The sequence below is a fragment of the Giraffa tippelskirchi genome, chromosome 1 (assembly GCF_054371585.1).
Source record: "Giraffa tippelskirchi isolate mGirTip1 chromosome 1, T2T-mGirTip1v1.2.pri, whole genome shotgun sequence".
In the NCBI taxonomy this organism is placed as follows: domain Eukaryota; kingdom Metazoa; phylum Chordata; class Mammalia; order Artiodactyla; family Giraffidae; genus Giraffa; species Giraffa tippelskirchi.
Genome location: NC_137275.1, coordinates 17060566 through 17076522, shown reverse-complemented (window position 1 = coordinate 17076522; position 15957 = coordinate 17060566). Strand labels below are relative to the sequence as shown.

Here is a 15957-nt window from a genome sequence, read left to right as displayed (position 1 = left end):
ACTAACTAAAGCACAAACTGGAAAACAAAACTAAAGCAAGATGCTAACTGGGGAATTTTTAAAGCAATGAAAACAAAACTAACAAATATGGTGAGACAAAGAAAAGAAAGAGAAGAAAGAACTAACAGAAATGCAAAGTTTAATAGAGGTAGATAAAGATTTATATATATTAAAGATTAACTGCAACAGGAAAAGAACAGTAGGACAAGAAAACAAAGGAATAAGTGTAGAAAAAATAATAATAAATTAAAAAAATTTTTAAATTAAAATTGAAAAAGAGGAAAAAAAAAAAACCAGAAAAAAAAAATAAGGAAAACTCCACAGAACCATAAAAGGCCAACATAGAGGCTGAAGTATATAACAGAAGTAAAAAATCTGCTTAAAAAATTCTCAAATAAATTGACAGCTACGACAACAGAGGGGAAAAAAGGAAAAGAAAAAGAAAAAAATCCAGAAGCAACTACAGAACAAGTCAAAATGTAGGAATAAATGTTCAAATGCTTTTCTTGAGTCTCTGCTGTCAGCGTCCTTTCCCTCGCTGGGAGTCTGAGTTCACTTCACCTCCCTCGGATGCCCTCCAATACTGCTGGTCTCTGGACCTGCTTTGGGGGCAGCTCATACTCTAATCCGGTTCTTGTGTGTTCTTGCCTCTGATGTCCACAGTTGTCAGAACCAGTGCGTTGTCTTTTGTCAGAATTCTCATTGCCCTTTCATGTATTCCATAGCCACAGAGTCAGCCTGGTTGCTCGTGTGGATTTAATCTGCAGCTTGTACAGCTGGTGGGAAGGTTTTGGGTCCTCTTCCTTAGTCACCCTGCTCCTGGGTTTCAGTTGTGGTTTTATATCCACCTCTGCATGTGGTTTGTCCACAGGGGTTTGCTCCTAAGGCTGCCCTGGAGGACTTATGTCTGCCCCAGTGAGGGCCAGGTGGGGGGTGACGCAGCTGCTTGGGTCATGGGGGCCCTGGCAACACCAGGTACTCAGGGGAGCCGGAGGCTAGGGGAGCAGGAAATATCGTGCTCTAGAAGGGTATGGCAACCCACTCCAGTAGTCCAGCCTGGAGAAGGCCCCGGACAGAGAGGCCTGGCAGGCTACAGTCCAGAGGGTCGCAAGGAGTTGGCCATGACCACAGTGACCCCGTGTGCACAGATGCAGGACTTTTTCTAGTCTCTGGCAGCTCTGTCCCAGTGGGGATCATGCATGGAGGTGGCACAGTTGCTTGGATCACGGGGACCCTGGCAAAACCAGCTATGCAGGAGCGCCGGCAGCTGTCATCACAGGAGATATGGCACTATTAGGGCTTTTTCTAGCCTGTGGCAGCTCTGCCCCAGTGAGGACTGAGCGTGAAGGTGGCGCAGCTGTTTCAGTCGTGGGAACCCTGGCAGTGCCAAGTGTGCAGGGACATGGACTGCCTCAGCTGCAGGAGCTATGGCCCTCAGTTCAGTCGCTCAGTCGTGTCCAAGTCTTTGTGACCCCATGGACTGCAGCATGCCAGGCCTCCCTATCCATTGCCAACTCCTGAAGTTTACTCAAACTCATGTCCATTGAGTCGGTGATGCCATCCAACCATCTCATCCTCTGTCCTCCCGTTCTCCTTCTGCCTTCAATTTTTTTCCAGTATCAGGGTCCTTTCCAATGAGTCAGTTCTTTGCAACAGGTGGCCAGAGTATTGGAGTTTCAGCTTCAGCATCAGTCCTTCCAATGAGTATTCAGGACTGATTTTCTGCAGGATGGACTAGTTGGATCTCCTTGCAGTCCAAGGGACTCTCAAGAGTCTTTTTCTAGCCTCTGGTGGCTGGCGATCAGAAGGCCCCTTTGTCCAATCCTTCTCCGTTGCTCTGCCCATTCAGGCACTTAGAGGGCTCTCCTGCCTGGGGTCTTCTGTTGCTCAGTGCGTCAGGCACATAAAGGGGCCTGCTGATTGGGGTCCTACTCTGGTGTTCTGTGCATAAGACACTAAAAGGGCTCCCCTGGTTGGGGTCCTTCTCTGTTGCTTGGGCGTCGGGTGTTTGATGGGCCTGCCTCTCTGTGGTTCAGCTGCCAGTGCAGGCGTGTGGAGAGAGAGGCTCTGGTGATGGCGCCACCCCTATGTGTGACTCAGCAGTATCGGCTTGCCTCCATGGCTGCCTGATTTTCCTCCACAGGCATTTCCCACCACAGTCTCCTGCCTCATGTCCCCTCAGGCCAACTCCCCACAGTCAACAGCAGACCTCTCCCTGGGATTGCTCCACAATCCCTACACTCCACCTTCCAGTCGCTGTGCCTTCTAGGAAACATGCGTCCCTGTCTGGAGTATGTGTGGCTGCGACAAGGATTGTCTGTGTGATTCTCATTCCGTTTGGGCTGTCACAGATCAGCTGCTTCACTCTCAGCCTCAATTGTTTCTCCTCTGGTTGTGGGGATCGGACCCCTTCTTCAGTTCCCCCACTTGCTGAGGGTAGGTCCAGTCCTACTAACTCTACTTTTTCCCCCCTACTTCCTTTGTCCTACCGAGTTTTGCATGGTCCTGTAAATTCTTTTCCGGTGGTCAGGTACTCCTGTCTGCTCTCAGCTGGTGTTCTGCAAGCACTTCTGTGTCTGAAGGTGTATTCCTGATGTATCCATGGAGAGAGATATACTCCACGTCCACTTACTCCTCCACCATCTTGTTCAAAGTCCAGATAAAATCTTTAAAGTGAAATTCCTTGGGCAAGATTTATGTTCGTTTTTAAGACTCTAATATATAATGCCAAAAAGAGCATTAGCCATTGATACTGGAAGGAGCCTGAAAAGTCTTCAGTCCCTTGGCAGGTGTCCCAGTCTGTTTCTTGACCTTTGCATGCATCTGTGGAAAGGAATATTCATTAGCCAGCGAAGTGGCTGGCTTTCTCCTTTAGTGAAGAGCTTCTTCAGCAATGAATCTAACTTAGTAGCTCTTTCCAGGGGCGATGCCTTGGGTTTTGTACCATCCCCCACAACCTGTGAACATTTGGCAATGTCTGGCTTCCCAGATGGCTCAGTGGTGAAGAATCCACCTACCTATACAGGAGCTGCAGGAGACGAGGGTTTGAACCCTGGGTCAGGAAGATCCCCAGGAGGAGGAAATGGAAACCCACTCCAGTATTTCTTGCCTGGAGAATCTCATGGACAGAGGAGCCTGGAGGGCTACAGTCCATGGGGTCACAAAGAGTTGGACACGACTGAACACACATGCACAGAGACATTTTAGGTTGTCACAGTAAGAGAGGGTGCAGCTAGCACCTAGTAGGTAGATGCCAGGGGACATCCTACAGTCCATGGAACAGCTCGTCCCAGCAGAGAATGATGTGGCCCAAGTGTTACTAGTGAAGGTTGAGAGACCATGAAGATACCCAGGCATAGTCTTGCTGGTGCTCTTTTGCTCTGTCATACCATCTTCCTTCTCCCTAGGAACCTGCACACTTCCTGTCCACTTCCTCCTAAGGCTGGTAGATAGGGTTTCTCCAAACCCCTACTCTTTACTAGATGTCCCATCAAGTTCTTGTTTGTTCTCGAAGAGTGCCTCTGTGCTCTGATTCTTGGCTCAGGTGAACTGCCTTGATCCTCGGTCTTTGACAACTCATGATGCTTGTACCACAAGGAAAAAAAAATTTTGTTGTTGTTTTATTACTTTTGAAATAAAAACTCCTAAAGAGTTGTAGTAACAGTAAGACACTGGGCATCACATAACTGATTTGAGCAATAAATGTGTCATCGCTTTAGATAATTGCTTTTAAGGACACTGCTTGTTGTTGTTTAGTTGCTTCAGTCATGAACAACGCTTTGTGACCCCATGGACTTGTAGCCCTCTAGGCTCCTCTGTCCGTGGTATTTTCCAGGCAGAGAACACTGCTTAATTATATACTTTTTAGAAATTTCATTTCTAGCTCACAGAGGTCCTGGAGATGGGAGACTTGAATGAAACTTTCCTCTATTGGTTCTGAGTTCCTTGATCTAAAACTGTGAGGTGATGACTTGGACTCAAAATTAAGGCTTCCTCTGAGGTGATCATGGTGGTATGGTAAAGGAAGTCAAGAATTTTGAGTCTGGAACTAGACTTTCCTCTGGATTTTAGTAACAATGGTACATGCATTTTGCACATCAGAGCTCTGTTTGGAGTTAAGCGCTTCTCCCTTGAGAGGTAACTTTTGGTTACCTTATCAGTGGATATATATATTATGTTTAAATCTTTGCTTTTATGTGCCTAACTTTGTATTAGGTTTTCTGGGGAGGTTTGGGGAGTCATTTGAATTACAATAAGGAAATTAAGTCTTTGATCTTGTTGGGGAATTTTTTTGGGAGGAGTAGCATTGGTATAATAAAAGAGAGTAGGTCTCTGTTCAAATCTCTGGTTCTCCGATGTTCAAGGCCAGCCCTTTAGTGTTAGAGGTGCACATGGACTTTGCAGTTCCCACCAAGGACTGATTTCTGACACTTGGGTAGTGTCCTTTGTCTGAAAAAATGTTCTCAGTGATTCTGAGTCTGAGAATCAGTTATGAAGGAAGGCTAAGTGCCTCTCTGAGATTCATACAAACAAGACAGGGTTATTACCCACAGACTGGCTTGTGGTCCTTTATTTACCTCTGACAAGCTCTGCGACCTAGCTCAGTTTCCTAATCCATTCATTCATCCTCAAAGAGTTTGTTCTATAAAGCCAAATGGAACCTTTCAGCTGTAGCTTTTCAGCACAGCCCCAAAGCTTTCAGTCTCATGAAAAATGTATGCGTCTACATGCAGATTTAAGCAGGAGAGGGAAATAAAGTTGGGTAAGTACAATTTGACAAACTTGTGCAAAACCTTGAAAACAATTTAAAAGAGCTTGGATTTAATGTTGGCATTTTAGGTCGTGTGTGCAGAAAGGATGTGATCAAAGGAGTTTTTGAGAGAAGAGTAGATCTGGGTATCCAGACTATATAGGACAGTGACTGAAGACAGGGACTGTAATTAGTGTTTGACAAATGAATAGAATCAGCTAATATTTCTGTTATAGGGTGGAGAATACTTAGAATAGGGTGTGCCTATGTGTTATCATATGTTGGGTCAAAATGTCTGTGATATAATTTAAATGTTATCATTTGAATTAATAGAAATCAAATTATTGAGTAGAATGTAAAATGAATGTAGACTGAATAAACTCAAGAGGGCAGGAATTTTAGATTCAGAAAGCATCATATTTCTATGTTGTTGTTCAGTTGCTCAGTCATGCCCGACTCTCTGGAGCCCCATGGACTGCAGCATACCAGGCTTCCCTGTCCTTCACTATCTCCCAGAGTTTACTCAAGTCCATTGAGTCAGTGATGCTCTCCAACCATCTCATCCCTTATTGCCTTCTCCTCCTCCTGTCCTCAGTCTTTCCCAGCAACGGGGTCTTTTCCAATGACTTGGCTCTTTGCATCAAGTGTTAAAAGTTCAGCTTTTAGCATCAGTCCTTCCAATGAATATTCCTCCTATAGGTGTTATTAGAACAATTTGGGGTGTTTCATGCAGTGTCTGCTGACATTTTTCATGACATAGCCACAAAAAGAGTGCAACTATTTGTAAGGTACACTAGGGGTATGTGTGACGCCCCTGTGTCGGGGGAGATGGGCTTCCCAGGCCCTTACTGACAGCAGAGGGTTGACTAGGTCAAGTCACACTCAGCTACCATGGACCAGCCAGGTTTTTCGCTCAGGGGAGCTCCGCTCTAAGAAACAGCAAAGGCCCAAGGAGAAGAGAATACTCTACCACTGAAGGCTCTGTCCCTCAGGAAAACAAGCTGAAAGAAGTGACCATCTGGTTGGCCTGGCCCTCAATGCCTGACCTCCCCACACCTTCCTCATTTTCCTGAAATTGCTAGTCTCTCCAGTTTCGGTTCTGCATTGCCCTTTCTTTACTTTTTCTCATTAGAAGGCCGTGCTCTCTGTTGTACCCCACCTTAACATCATTACCATTTATATCAACCACCCCAAAGGATGGACATCCTTTGAGTGGGCTATGCACGTGGCCCCTCCTTCCCATCTGAATGACCCCAGATGGTATGTGTAGACATCCTTGTTGGCCACCTCACTTCCCAGCCTCAGAGGATCCATCCTCATTCGTGTGGAACATGAGCTGTTGTTTTTCTTTTGGCAAACACAATTTTTACATTTCCTTTAGCTCTCAGTGACTGAGCAATTGCTCTTGGTTTGCTTGGTTGGTTATGGTTGTTATTGTACAGGGCAAAGTAGGTGCATGGGGATTCCTAAAGTGTAGTTAAGGGAAATCTGTTAAGTCTGGCTATTTAGTAGTGAAACAACATGCAAGCATTTAAGAATACACTGATGCTAACTTTACAAACATTTCCTTTGTAGGTGGAAAAACTGGTGGATTCGTGGAATTCTTACTCTGACGATGATTTCATTGTTTTTCCTGATCATCTATATGGGATCCTTTATGCTGATGCTTCTTGTAAGTGTTCTGTGTTTGCCCAAGTGTCTCTTGCTTCCTTTTACAGCATTAATATTGAAGTGATTTGAGTATGTCATGAAAAAGAAGGTGATTCAAGACTTGGTAACAGCAAATTTAGTTCCTTTAGGCATTTTCTGGTTTATGAGATGACCTTAACTAAGCTTTTCCACTTGCAAATTGGCCATTCAGTATGTTCTTTAAGCAGGGACCAAGTACGTATAACAGATACACAACTTTGTGTCAGAAATTGTGCCAGGCATTCAGTAGAAAGCAACACACACACGTCTTCAACATATATGACTATTAGCTAGATCCCTGACTTTAAGAGTCTCAGTCTGATGGCAGAGACATGTAGGTAGCCATATGAATAAAGAGTATAGTAAATGAGTGGAATAAACTGTGATCTTATTGAGAAAGCACAGTTAAAAAAAAACAAACAAAAACCTGTGCCAGGCTGTTCTGGGAAATGATGCAGTGGGGCTGAGAATGGTGCGCCTGTGTCTGCCCTCATGGAGCTTACTGTCTGTGTACTAAAGAATTGATCAGATATATCATCACAGGCTGCAATAAGCATCTGGACAAAAGAATAGGAAGCTAAGAGAGCACAGAGGGTGCTGGTAGGCTTCCTGGACTTTATCCAGTATTCAGCATCAGCACAGTGATTGAAGGCTGAGTATGAGTCATGGGGTGAAGCAGAGATCCTGGGGGAAGGATCGTCACAGCTGAGGATCCCCTGTGTATAAAAGCCTTGATCGCCAAAGAAGCATGAAGCATTTTAAGTCCAAAGTGGTAGAAATAAGAAAGAGAAACACATTCTGTTCAACAACTTCATCGTGTACTTGCCGGGTGCTGAACGTGGTTTAGCAGTGAACAGTGAGGGCCTGCTCCAGGGTTATGCATGATGTCCCTTCTTTTTATTATTTGTCTTCATCCATCTCAGTTACCTCCAGCTTCCCCTGGAGGAAGAAACAACCCACGGCAGTATTCTTGCCTGGAAAATTCCATGGACAGAGGAGCCTGGTGGGCTACAGTCCAAGGGGTTACAAAGAGTCAGACATGACTGAGTGAATAAGCATGCATGCACACATCTCAGTTAGTTTAGTCCCTTCTTATGATCTTACCTCCCTGTTCTTTTTCTGGCTGCCTGGACACCCTGCAAAATATGTTTACCTGCCTTCCCCTTTCCTGTTTACTCCTATTCACAGTGATACAGTTGTAGGAGCAATATGATGATTTTCCTTTTATTTTTATTAAGAAAATAAAAGAAATTTTGAAGTGAAATCAGACACAGTTGGAAAAAAAAAATCCCATCAACTTCTGAAGTGACTTAGAATACCTCTTTAAAGGACCACAAAGCCCTTTCACTTTTCTTTTCATCCTCTTACTAATTTTGTACTTTTTTTTGGCATATCCAGGTAAAAAAAAAAAAAATGAATGCGGAATTACTTTCTCTGTTCTGTTAATTTGCTGACATTGCAGCTTTTTCTTACAAAGGAAAGATGGATAATGGACAGGACTGTCTTACCGTGGGGCTAGAGGGTGCTGAGTGTGAGAGCCAGGTAGGCAGGCATGAGCCGTGAGCACTGTCCAGTTGTGACGGAGGTGAGGCCCCAGCTGCCCGTCCTCTGAGTCTGAACCCCTGAGGGCTCCCAGCGGTCTCAGGCTTTGGGGACCTTGAGGACCTGTCAGGCTGTAGTGAGCACTGTGAGCAAAGGCCCCAGTGACTGGCTGTGTTGGGAAAGCGTAGGTGAAACCTTTACCTGGGGCTTGGGGCCTTTGAACGTGAAAACGTAATTAGGGATCAAATCCTGGAGGCCCTTGACATACTATGTGAAGATGTTAGGAATTTACTTTGTAAAGCTTTGGGGAGCCATTTAAAATTTTAGGGATCATTTGCATTGCTAATCCTCTTTTGAAGGTAGTTTTGATCAAAGATTATAAACCACCAGTATACTGGAGGCGCTGACTCAAGTTGGTTTGGTGGGTTCCAGGTGACAAAATGACATTACTCTCCCAAGCTGAACTATTTGGTGTGGTAACTAGGGCCAGAATTTGTGGATAGAGACCAATTCTTAACCATTCTTTTATGACAACATTGAAAACACCTTTAAAGACATCCTTGCATATTTGGATTCTGATTTTTTAAAAAGAGAATCATAAGCACATTTAAAATACTTGGGCTTTTTTGTTTTTCTACTATGGAAACAAAATGCCGTTTTATTATAGGTTATTTCTTTGGTGAGTTTAATCAGAGAAGAATATTAAAGATCTAGTTAGAATATGTTTGAACTGTTATTGCTCTTAACTTAGATTTACTGCACATGCATGCATACACATGTACACATGCATATATACATGCTTTGTATTTATGATATTTATGTTAAGGGAACATGGATAGATATATACATACACACACACTGTTGGTACTCAATTGATACTATCTGTATTTTAAAGTCTTATTTACCTTTATAACCCTAACTAGGTCCTTTATATTTTGAGAAGTTCACATTGAACCTAGCTTGCATTTGTCCTATAATACCAGCATTCAAAAATGACTAATTCAGGAGAGTTTTATTGAAAACTTACATCTAGGAAATGATAGCTACTATTTTAAGATGGAACTCATACTCACATTCCTTAAAATAAAAGGAGCTTTTTCTCTTCAACCTTCTATTTATAGTGCTTTAATTGTTGCAGTCACAGCTTGGAATCACACTTTCTAAGTGATGGAGTTACTAAAGCATATCTTATTTAAGAAGGAAATGGGAACATGTGACAGATATAAGAGGTTCCCCACACCCCTTCCTGGAAACTCCCATGACAATTGTTTTAATGCACATTATTTAAATAGTGCATTTCCCATTGTGAGAGTTATAAATGTTGATTAAAATCACTTTGGAAGGACTTCCTTGGTGGTCCAGTGGTTAAGAATCTGCTTTGTAATGCAGGGGACATGAGTTTGATCCCTAGTCAGGGAACTAAGATCTCACATGCCATGGACCTAATTAAAAAATTTTAATAATAAAGTTTCTTTATAAAATTACTTTGGAAAATAAATAATTAAAAAAAATCATTCCCAATCCCATCATCAGTGACTAAAACTCAATTAATAGTGCCATTTGATATATTTCCTTTCATCTTGTTTTCTTTTAAAAACCATGATTGTAATTGTATACCATGTGACTAAATGCTGTATCCTTTTTAAACTAAACAGTGAATGTTTTGTGTTGCTCCACAGTCCTTGTAACCATTAGCTTTAATACATTCATCTACTCAGTGGAATGCAGTACATCATAAGTTATTTAAAGCAATCAATGTGTTATTTTTAGACATTCTGGTTATATTCCGGTTTTTCTTTATTGTGAATAGTTTTATCCTGAACATATTAAAATGTAAAGCTTTTTCATATGCAGGGCTATTGTCTTCAAACAAATTCCCAGAGTGAAAATAGGCACTTTAATTTGGATAACCCGTAGGTGCCATAGTTCAAACTCGACATAGCCAAATCTGAACTGGTGTTCTATTGCCAGCCATTCTGCATACCTCTGTCCCCTTCTCAAGCCTTCGCCGGTATTACCCTGTGTTCTCCTCTCTCCCTGAGCCCCTCTGTTTCCTCAGCCACCAAATCCAGTCAGTTCGACCTCCTTGATGTCTCTGATTTCTTACACTCCGTCATCGTCTGCCACTCATCCACACCCCTCTGGGTGGTGGTATCTTAACTGCCTTGCTGTCTCTTTACTTGCTGCGTCTCCCATCAGTTCTTTCCACTTGTTAACCCCAGACACCCAGGTCTGATCCTGTCATTTCACGATCATTTCAGCACCAAATCCCTTTGTTCAGCCCTTCATGCTGTTTCCTGTGATGCTGTGACCAGACTCATCTCTCTCTGCTTCTCATCGCAGCAACTCTGGACTACTTCTAGCTCCTTGTACATCTTCCTCGCCTCCTGTGTACATGGCTCTGTATGTCCTCCTCCTTCACCCCAGCTGGCCCATCCCCACCCTCACCACAGGTTTCTATGTCTGCCTGTGCTTGTATCCAAGTGGCTGTTTGCACATTGTGCTGTAGTAGTGTGTGTTCTCCCTGAAAGACTATTGCTGTCTGAGAACAAAAATCCTGTGTTATTTCTCTGAATCTTCAGTAAGTAACAAGAGTGTTGTTGTTGTGTAGTTGCTGAGTTGTGTCCTACTCTTTGTGATCCCGTGGACTGTAGCCCCCCAGGCTCCTCTGTCTGTGGGATTTCCCAGGCAAGAATATGGGAGTGGGTTGCCATTGCCTTCTCTAGGGGATCTTTCCAACCCCCAGATGGAACCCACATCTCCTGGACCGGCAGGTGATATTTTTGCTGCTGAGTCACCAGGGAAGACCAAAGTAGCAGAGTAGGCACTTACGTATTGGTTGTTTTTTAACACTCTTAGCACATTAATTGGGCCAGCAGAGGCCTGTTGGTGCATTGCTACCTGTATCGGTGGCATGGAGTACCAGTTTCTTTGTGGTCACCCGGTTCTTACTCTAATATTTTGAATTCTCCGTTTTCTATTTTTCCAGCAGTACCATATTAATTCTGTTGATAAGCTATAAGTGACAACTATATACATATATGTGTGTGATATTAAAAATTCTTTTTTTCTCCTTTCAGTGAAATTCCATATATAGACCTAATGGCTGTTCTTGAACAAATGTATTCATAGAAACTGCATGAGTGCACTTGATATTTTAAAAGCCCTTGGTTCTATAAATAGCATAGCTTTGCCATTTTATCAACATTGAGCATTGTCCCTGTTCTGTGATTATTTTTGTTAAAAAAAAATGACTTGATAATATATGCAAAGGTTATTTGAAGGATAGTATTTAAATTTCCTCTTGTGTTTATAACACATTTATAACTTTTTCTTAAAAGAATTATTTATAGTAGTGTGGCATAATATTTTCTTGCCGAGGGGACAGAATTACTTTTTTAAGTATGTTATTGGACATATAATGGGTATAGTGGGGAAAAATAGCCTGAGAATATCCTGGGCAGTAGGTTTGGGAATGCTGATTTATGGTGATCTTAAAAAGAAATCCCAAAGTGTAGTATTTAGTGGAGTTTGGTTAGTTCTTTCTGGAAAGGCCCAGATAGTAGTATTTTAGGCTTTAAGGAGCCACATGTGTCTCCATCATATCATCTTTGGGTTTTGTTTTTAAATGTTTAAAGATATAAAGTCCATTCTTAGCTCTAGGGCTGTACAAAAACAAGCCCTTGGGTAGATTCCCTAGAGGTGGGAAAAGTTAACCTGCTATACTGACAAAGGTTTGGATCTCTTAGTTTCTAGTGATGAGTGTTCAGCTTGCCATTTGCTCTTGGAGTCTTGGAATTGACTTAAGCCAAACACTGGTTATGATGCGGCAGTCTCAGAAATTACCTTTACCCAGATTGCTGGATGCAGCAGTTTGAGGGACTGCTGCATAGACCATCAAAAAGGGATTCATGAATATAAACCCATTTACTCAGCATGTGCAGGGCTTCGCTGGTGTTTCAGATGGTTAAAGAATCTGCCTGCAATGCAGCAGACCTGGGTTCAATCCCTGGGTCGGGAAGATCCCTTGGAGAAGGGAACAGCTACCCACTCCAGTATTCTTGCCTGTAAAGTTCCATAGACAGAGGAGCCTGGTGGGCTACAGTCCATGGGGTCGCAAAGAGTCGGACACGACTGAGCGACTTCCACTTACTTACTTGGCATGTGTATTGGACACTGTGCAGACAGAACTGCATAGACTCACTTGACTGGCCAGTGGGGCTGCAGATGTCGAAGGCTGCTTATAATATGTCAAGGGAGCACTGCTTCGGTTGATCAGAGATGTGTGTTGCTGGCTGAGGGAGAGTTGGCATGGTGGGAAGAATGGAAATCTCATGCCAAACGCCTCAGTGACTCAGTAAGGATATTTTAGTCATTTGTCCCGATAGTATCTTTATCCTTGGCAAGAATACCAACTTGTTAAAAATAAACATACACAAGCAAATTTTCACATAGGATCATTTTCCTAGGATAACTCAAGAAACAAAATGGACAGAAAAAGCCACCTAACTTCAAGAAATGAAGCAGTAATGAGGGATTGATTAAGCCTAGTTGGCAGTGACCCCAGCCAGGCTATACCCTTCAAATTCTAAAGTGTGGTGCCACCTCCTACCCTGGGAAGGATCTCTCAAGCGTTTTGAATAAAACATTGTTTTGCTTACCTCTTTGGGACATCACTTGATTATAGAGAAGTTGAATATTGAATTTTTGCTGATGATCTTTAGAATAGCTGAAAGTGGGTAGCTGAAGATTTCTAAAATACATGTGACAGCAAGTTACTTATTAAATAATTAAGCATAAATGTAGACATTAAGAACTGTGTGTTAATGTTTTCTCTTGGTTTCAGGTTCTAAGCATCCAAGTGAAATGCTTCCATGAAATCATCACCATAGGTTACAGAGTCTATCATTCTTATGACTTACCTTGGTTTAGAACACTAAGTTGGTAAGTGACTTAAAACTGTTTCAGATAAGAAAATCTGATTCTTTTCTAAAGTGGGTAAGGAAGCATCCTGACTAGTTAGTATCCACCCAGTTGACCTTATAGACTGAGTATAAAGAAATATAAATAAAAAGAACGCAATTGAATGTTGAAAGAAGAAAATCACCTTTAACTCTCCATTTCAACATGACTATTTTCAGATTTCATCTTTCACTCTTTGTACAGATACCTCACTTATATTGCATATACACACTATTTTTGCCCTCTTTTTAAAAACCTCAGCATTATATTGGACATGTGTTTATACCCTTTATAATTACAATTTTAACAGCTTCATTTTTGTGAAATGTTAAAAATATGTTAATCTTTTGGTTTATTTCCCCTCAGTTGACATGAGACCATACACAAAATCTGATATCTCTACAAAGACTGGAAGATGAGAAATGAAAATAGTTGTGGGTTTTCTTTCCTTTTTTTTTGAGTGACAACTGGTTAATTCAGGAGAAGAAAGCCCAAGCTGCATGTCTGTCTCCCTCCTCCCCTCCCCTCCTCACCCCTCCTCACCCCTGCAGACTGGCCTGTGCTGTGCTTAGTTGCTCAGTCGTGTCTGACTCTTTGCAACCCCTTGGACTGTGGCCCACCAGGCTCCTCTGTCCATGGGAATTTTCCAGGCAAGAATACTGGAGTGGGTTGCCATGCCCTCCTCCAGGGGATCTTCCCATCCCAGGGATCGAAGCCAGGTCTCCAGCATTGCAGGCAGGTTCTTTACCATCTGAGCACCAGGAAAGGTAGGCAGATTGGCCTACCTTCTCCAAAGCCCCCATAGGCCTGGGGCAGGAGGACGGAGCAGGGCAGTGAGAGGATGGATGACCTTACCTTTGCTGCTCCTGGCTTGGTCTCCTGAAGGCCCCAGGACCTCTGACATGCAACAAAGAGGGTAGTCAGAGGGAAGAGGAAGGCTCTGATAGGGTTAGTGTGTAAGGCACCCTGCTAAACATTTCAGGGCAGTTACCAGCCCCTGAAACACTGCATATTAAATTCTTCTATGTAGAAAATATTGCATGTAAAATTAGTAAATAGAAATCACCAAATAATTTTAATATTTAATGTTTTATATATTTTTAAGTTTTTTCAGGTTTCTTAGTTATCAGGACCTTGACCATGAAACATGATAATATGATAGTTCATAATTAACAGTCTATGTCTTTGAATATATCAGTAGTTGTTTGATTAGTATCAGTGTCTTTTTAAAACAAACATCACCTTTTGGGTTTACAGTAGTCAAAAACAGTTTCTTGGTTTTGTGAACACCTGATTTTTCCTTCTGGAAAGTTTCTTCATGAGTGGTAATGTGTACAAGGAATGTTAGGTAGATTAAGTATTAGTTGTTCAGTCACTCAGTCATGTCCAACTCTTTGCAACCCCATGGACCGCAGCACGACAGACTTCCCTGTCCTTCACCATCTCCTGGAGTTTGCTCAAACTCACGTCCATTGAGTCGTTGATGCCATCCAACCATCTCATCCTCTGTCATCCCTTTCTCCTTTCCTCAATCTTTCCCAGCATCAGGGACTTTTCCAATGAGTCAACTCTTTGCATCAGGTGGCCAAAGTATTAGAGCTTCAGCTTAATCATCAGTCCTTCCAATGAATGTTAAAGTAGTTGGAGAGTAGGATTCCCATGCAGGATTGATTTTAAGTGTAAGGGGAAGAAAAGGTAGGTCAAGATGGGCTCCAGTGATTGTAGAGGCTTCATGGAGAAGGTGACAGAGAAACTGCTACTAGAAATGAAGACAGGCTTTGGATGGAGAAGGATGTTCTGGGCTGGGGAAGCAGCACCCGTCAGGTTCTAGATGGGGGACAGAGGAGGCACCTGCCACAGGTAGTGAGATCTTGGGTCTCCTGAGTGGGAGGGAATAGTGGCCCAAAAGTTGGACTGGTGAGGGACTTTCTGGCGGTCCAGTGGTTAGGACTGTGCGCTTCCAGTGCAGAGGGCATGAGTTCAATCCCTGATGGGGGAACTAAGATCCCACATGCAGAGGGGCATGGCCAAAAACAAAAAAAGGTGGCTAGATAGGCCTTGATAGCCTTACAGAGATGTCACAGACAATTTCCACTGTAGGAGAGAGAGACATGGTGATATGGAAACGCGATGTGCTTCCCTTGGCAAACAGTGCGGTCTGATTCCATCCATGAGGACCAGAGGGAACCACCACCCCTCTCCTCTCCTGCTGCTGCCTAGGACACGGTCTTTCTAAGGCGGAGTCCGGGAGGAACCCCGAGGCAGTGTTTCTCAGCGTGTTTTCCTGGCTTACACACGCTCCCATCAGCAAAGTCTTGTGGGTTCAACTTCTGCCTGGGGAAAAGGATATACCAGCACTGGGAGAAGGGACCGGCTGGCTATTCATAAAGTTGTAAAGTTTTTCCCAGAGATCTTTACCTGCAACTAGCTCCCATCCCCCCACTGCTACCCTTTTTGAGTGACTTACTCAACTAGAGCCCATCTGGAGCATTGAGAAAAGGGGGCAAGACCCAGTGTGAGCAGGACAGGGTGGGAGGTGAGAGGTCGAATTCCCTCTTCTCTCTTGTCCCGTTGATCTTCCTTAGGGCAGGCGGGAATTTGGCTTAGGAGCTCTACTATTAAAGAGCATTAGAGGGACTTCGCTGGTGGTTCAGTGGTAGAGGCTTTGCCTTCCAGTGCAGGGGATACAGGTTGAGTCCCTGGTCGGGGTGCACTATAATCCCATGTGCCCTGTGGCCAAAAACAAAAACATAAAAAAATGAAGCAAAATTGTAACAAATTCAATAAAGACTTTTTAAAAAATGACCACTATAAAAAAAAATCTTAAAAAAAAAGCATTAGGGAGATGTTGGGAATGCATTTTCATTATAAACTTAATACTCTGTGTGTGTGTGAGAGAGAGTGTATTAGAAACCGTGTGTGTGTGTGTGTGTGTGTGTGTGTGTAGTATTTTCTACACTGTTTCCTAATTTTCTGTCTCTGGCATTAGATTTTGAGCTAAATAAAGGCATGAA

At 43.0% G+C, this 15957-nt stretch overlaps 1 protein-coding gene across 2 annotated transcripts in view; it reads left to right on the top strand.

The window, feature by feature from the left end:
* CDS1 (CDP-diacylglycerol synthase 1) overlaps nucleotides 1-15957 on the top strand; it is a 92188-nt gene that overhangs the window by 25323 nt on the left and 50908 nt on the right. For both annotated transcript variants that reach the window (XM_081582181.1, XM_081582172.1), the window contains exons 3-4: nucleotides 6326-6422; nucleotides 12828-12925. In XM_081582181.1, coding sequence (XP_081438307.1) covers nucleotides 6326-6422; nucleotides 12828-12925 — 195 coding nt within the window. The remainder of the gene's footprint in view (nucleotides 1-6325; nucleotides 6423-12827; nucleotides 12926-15957) is intronic.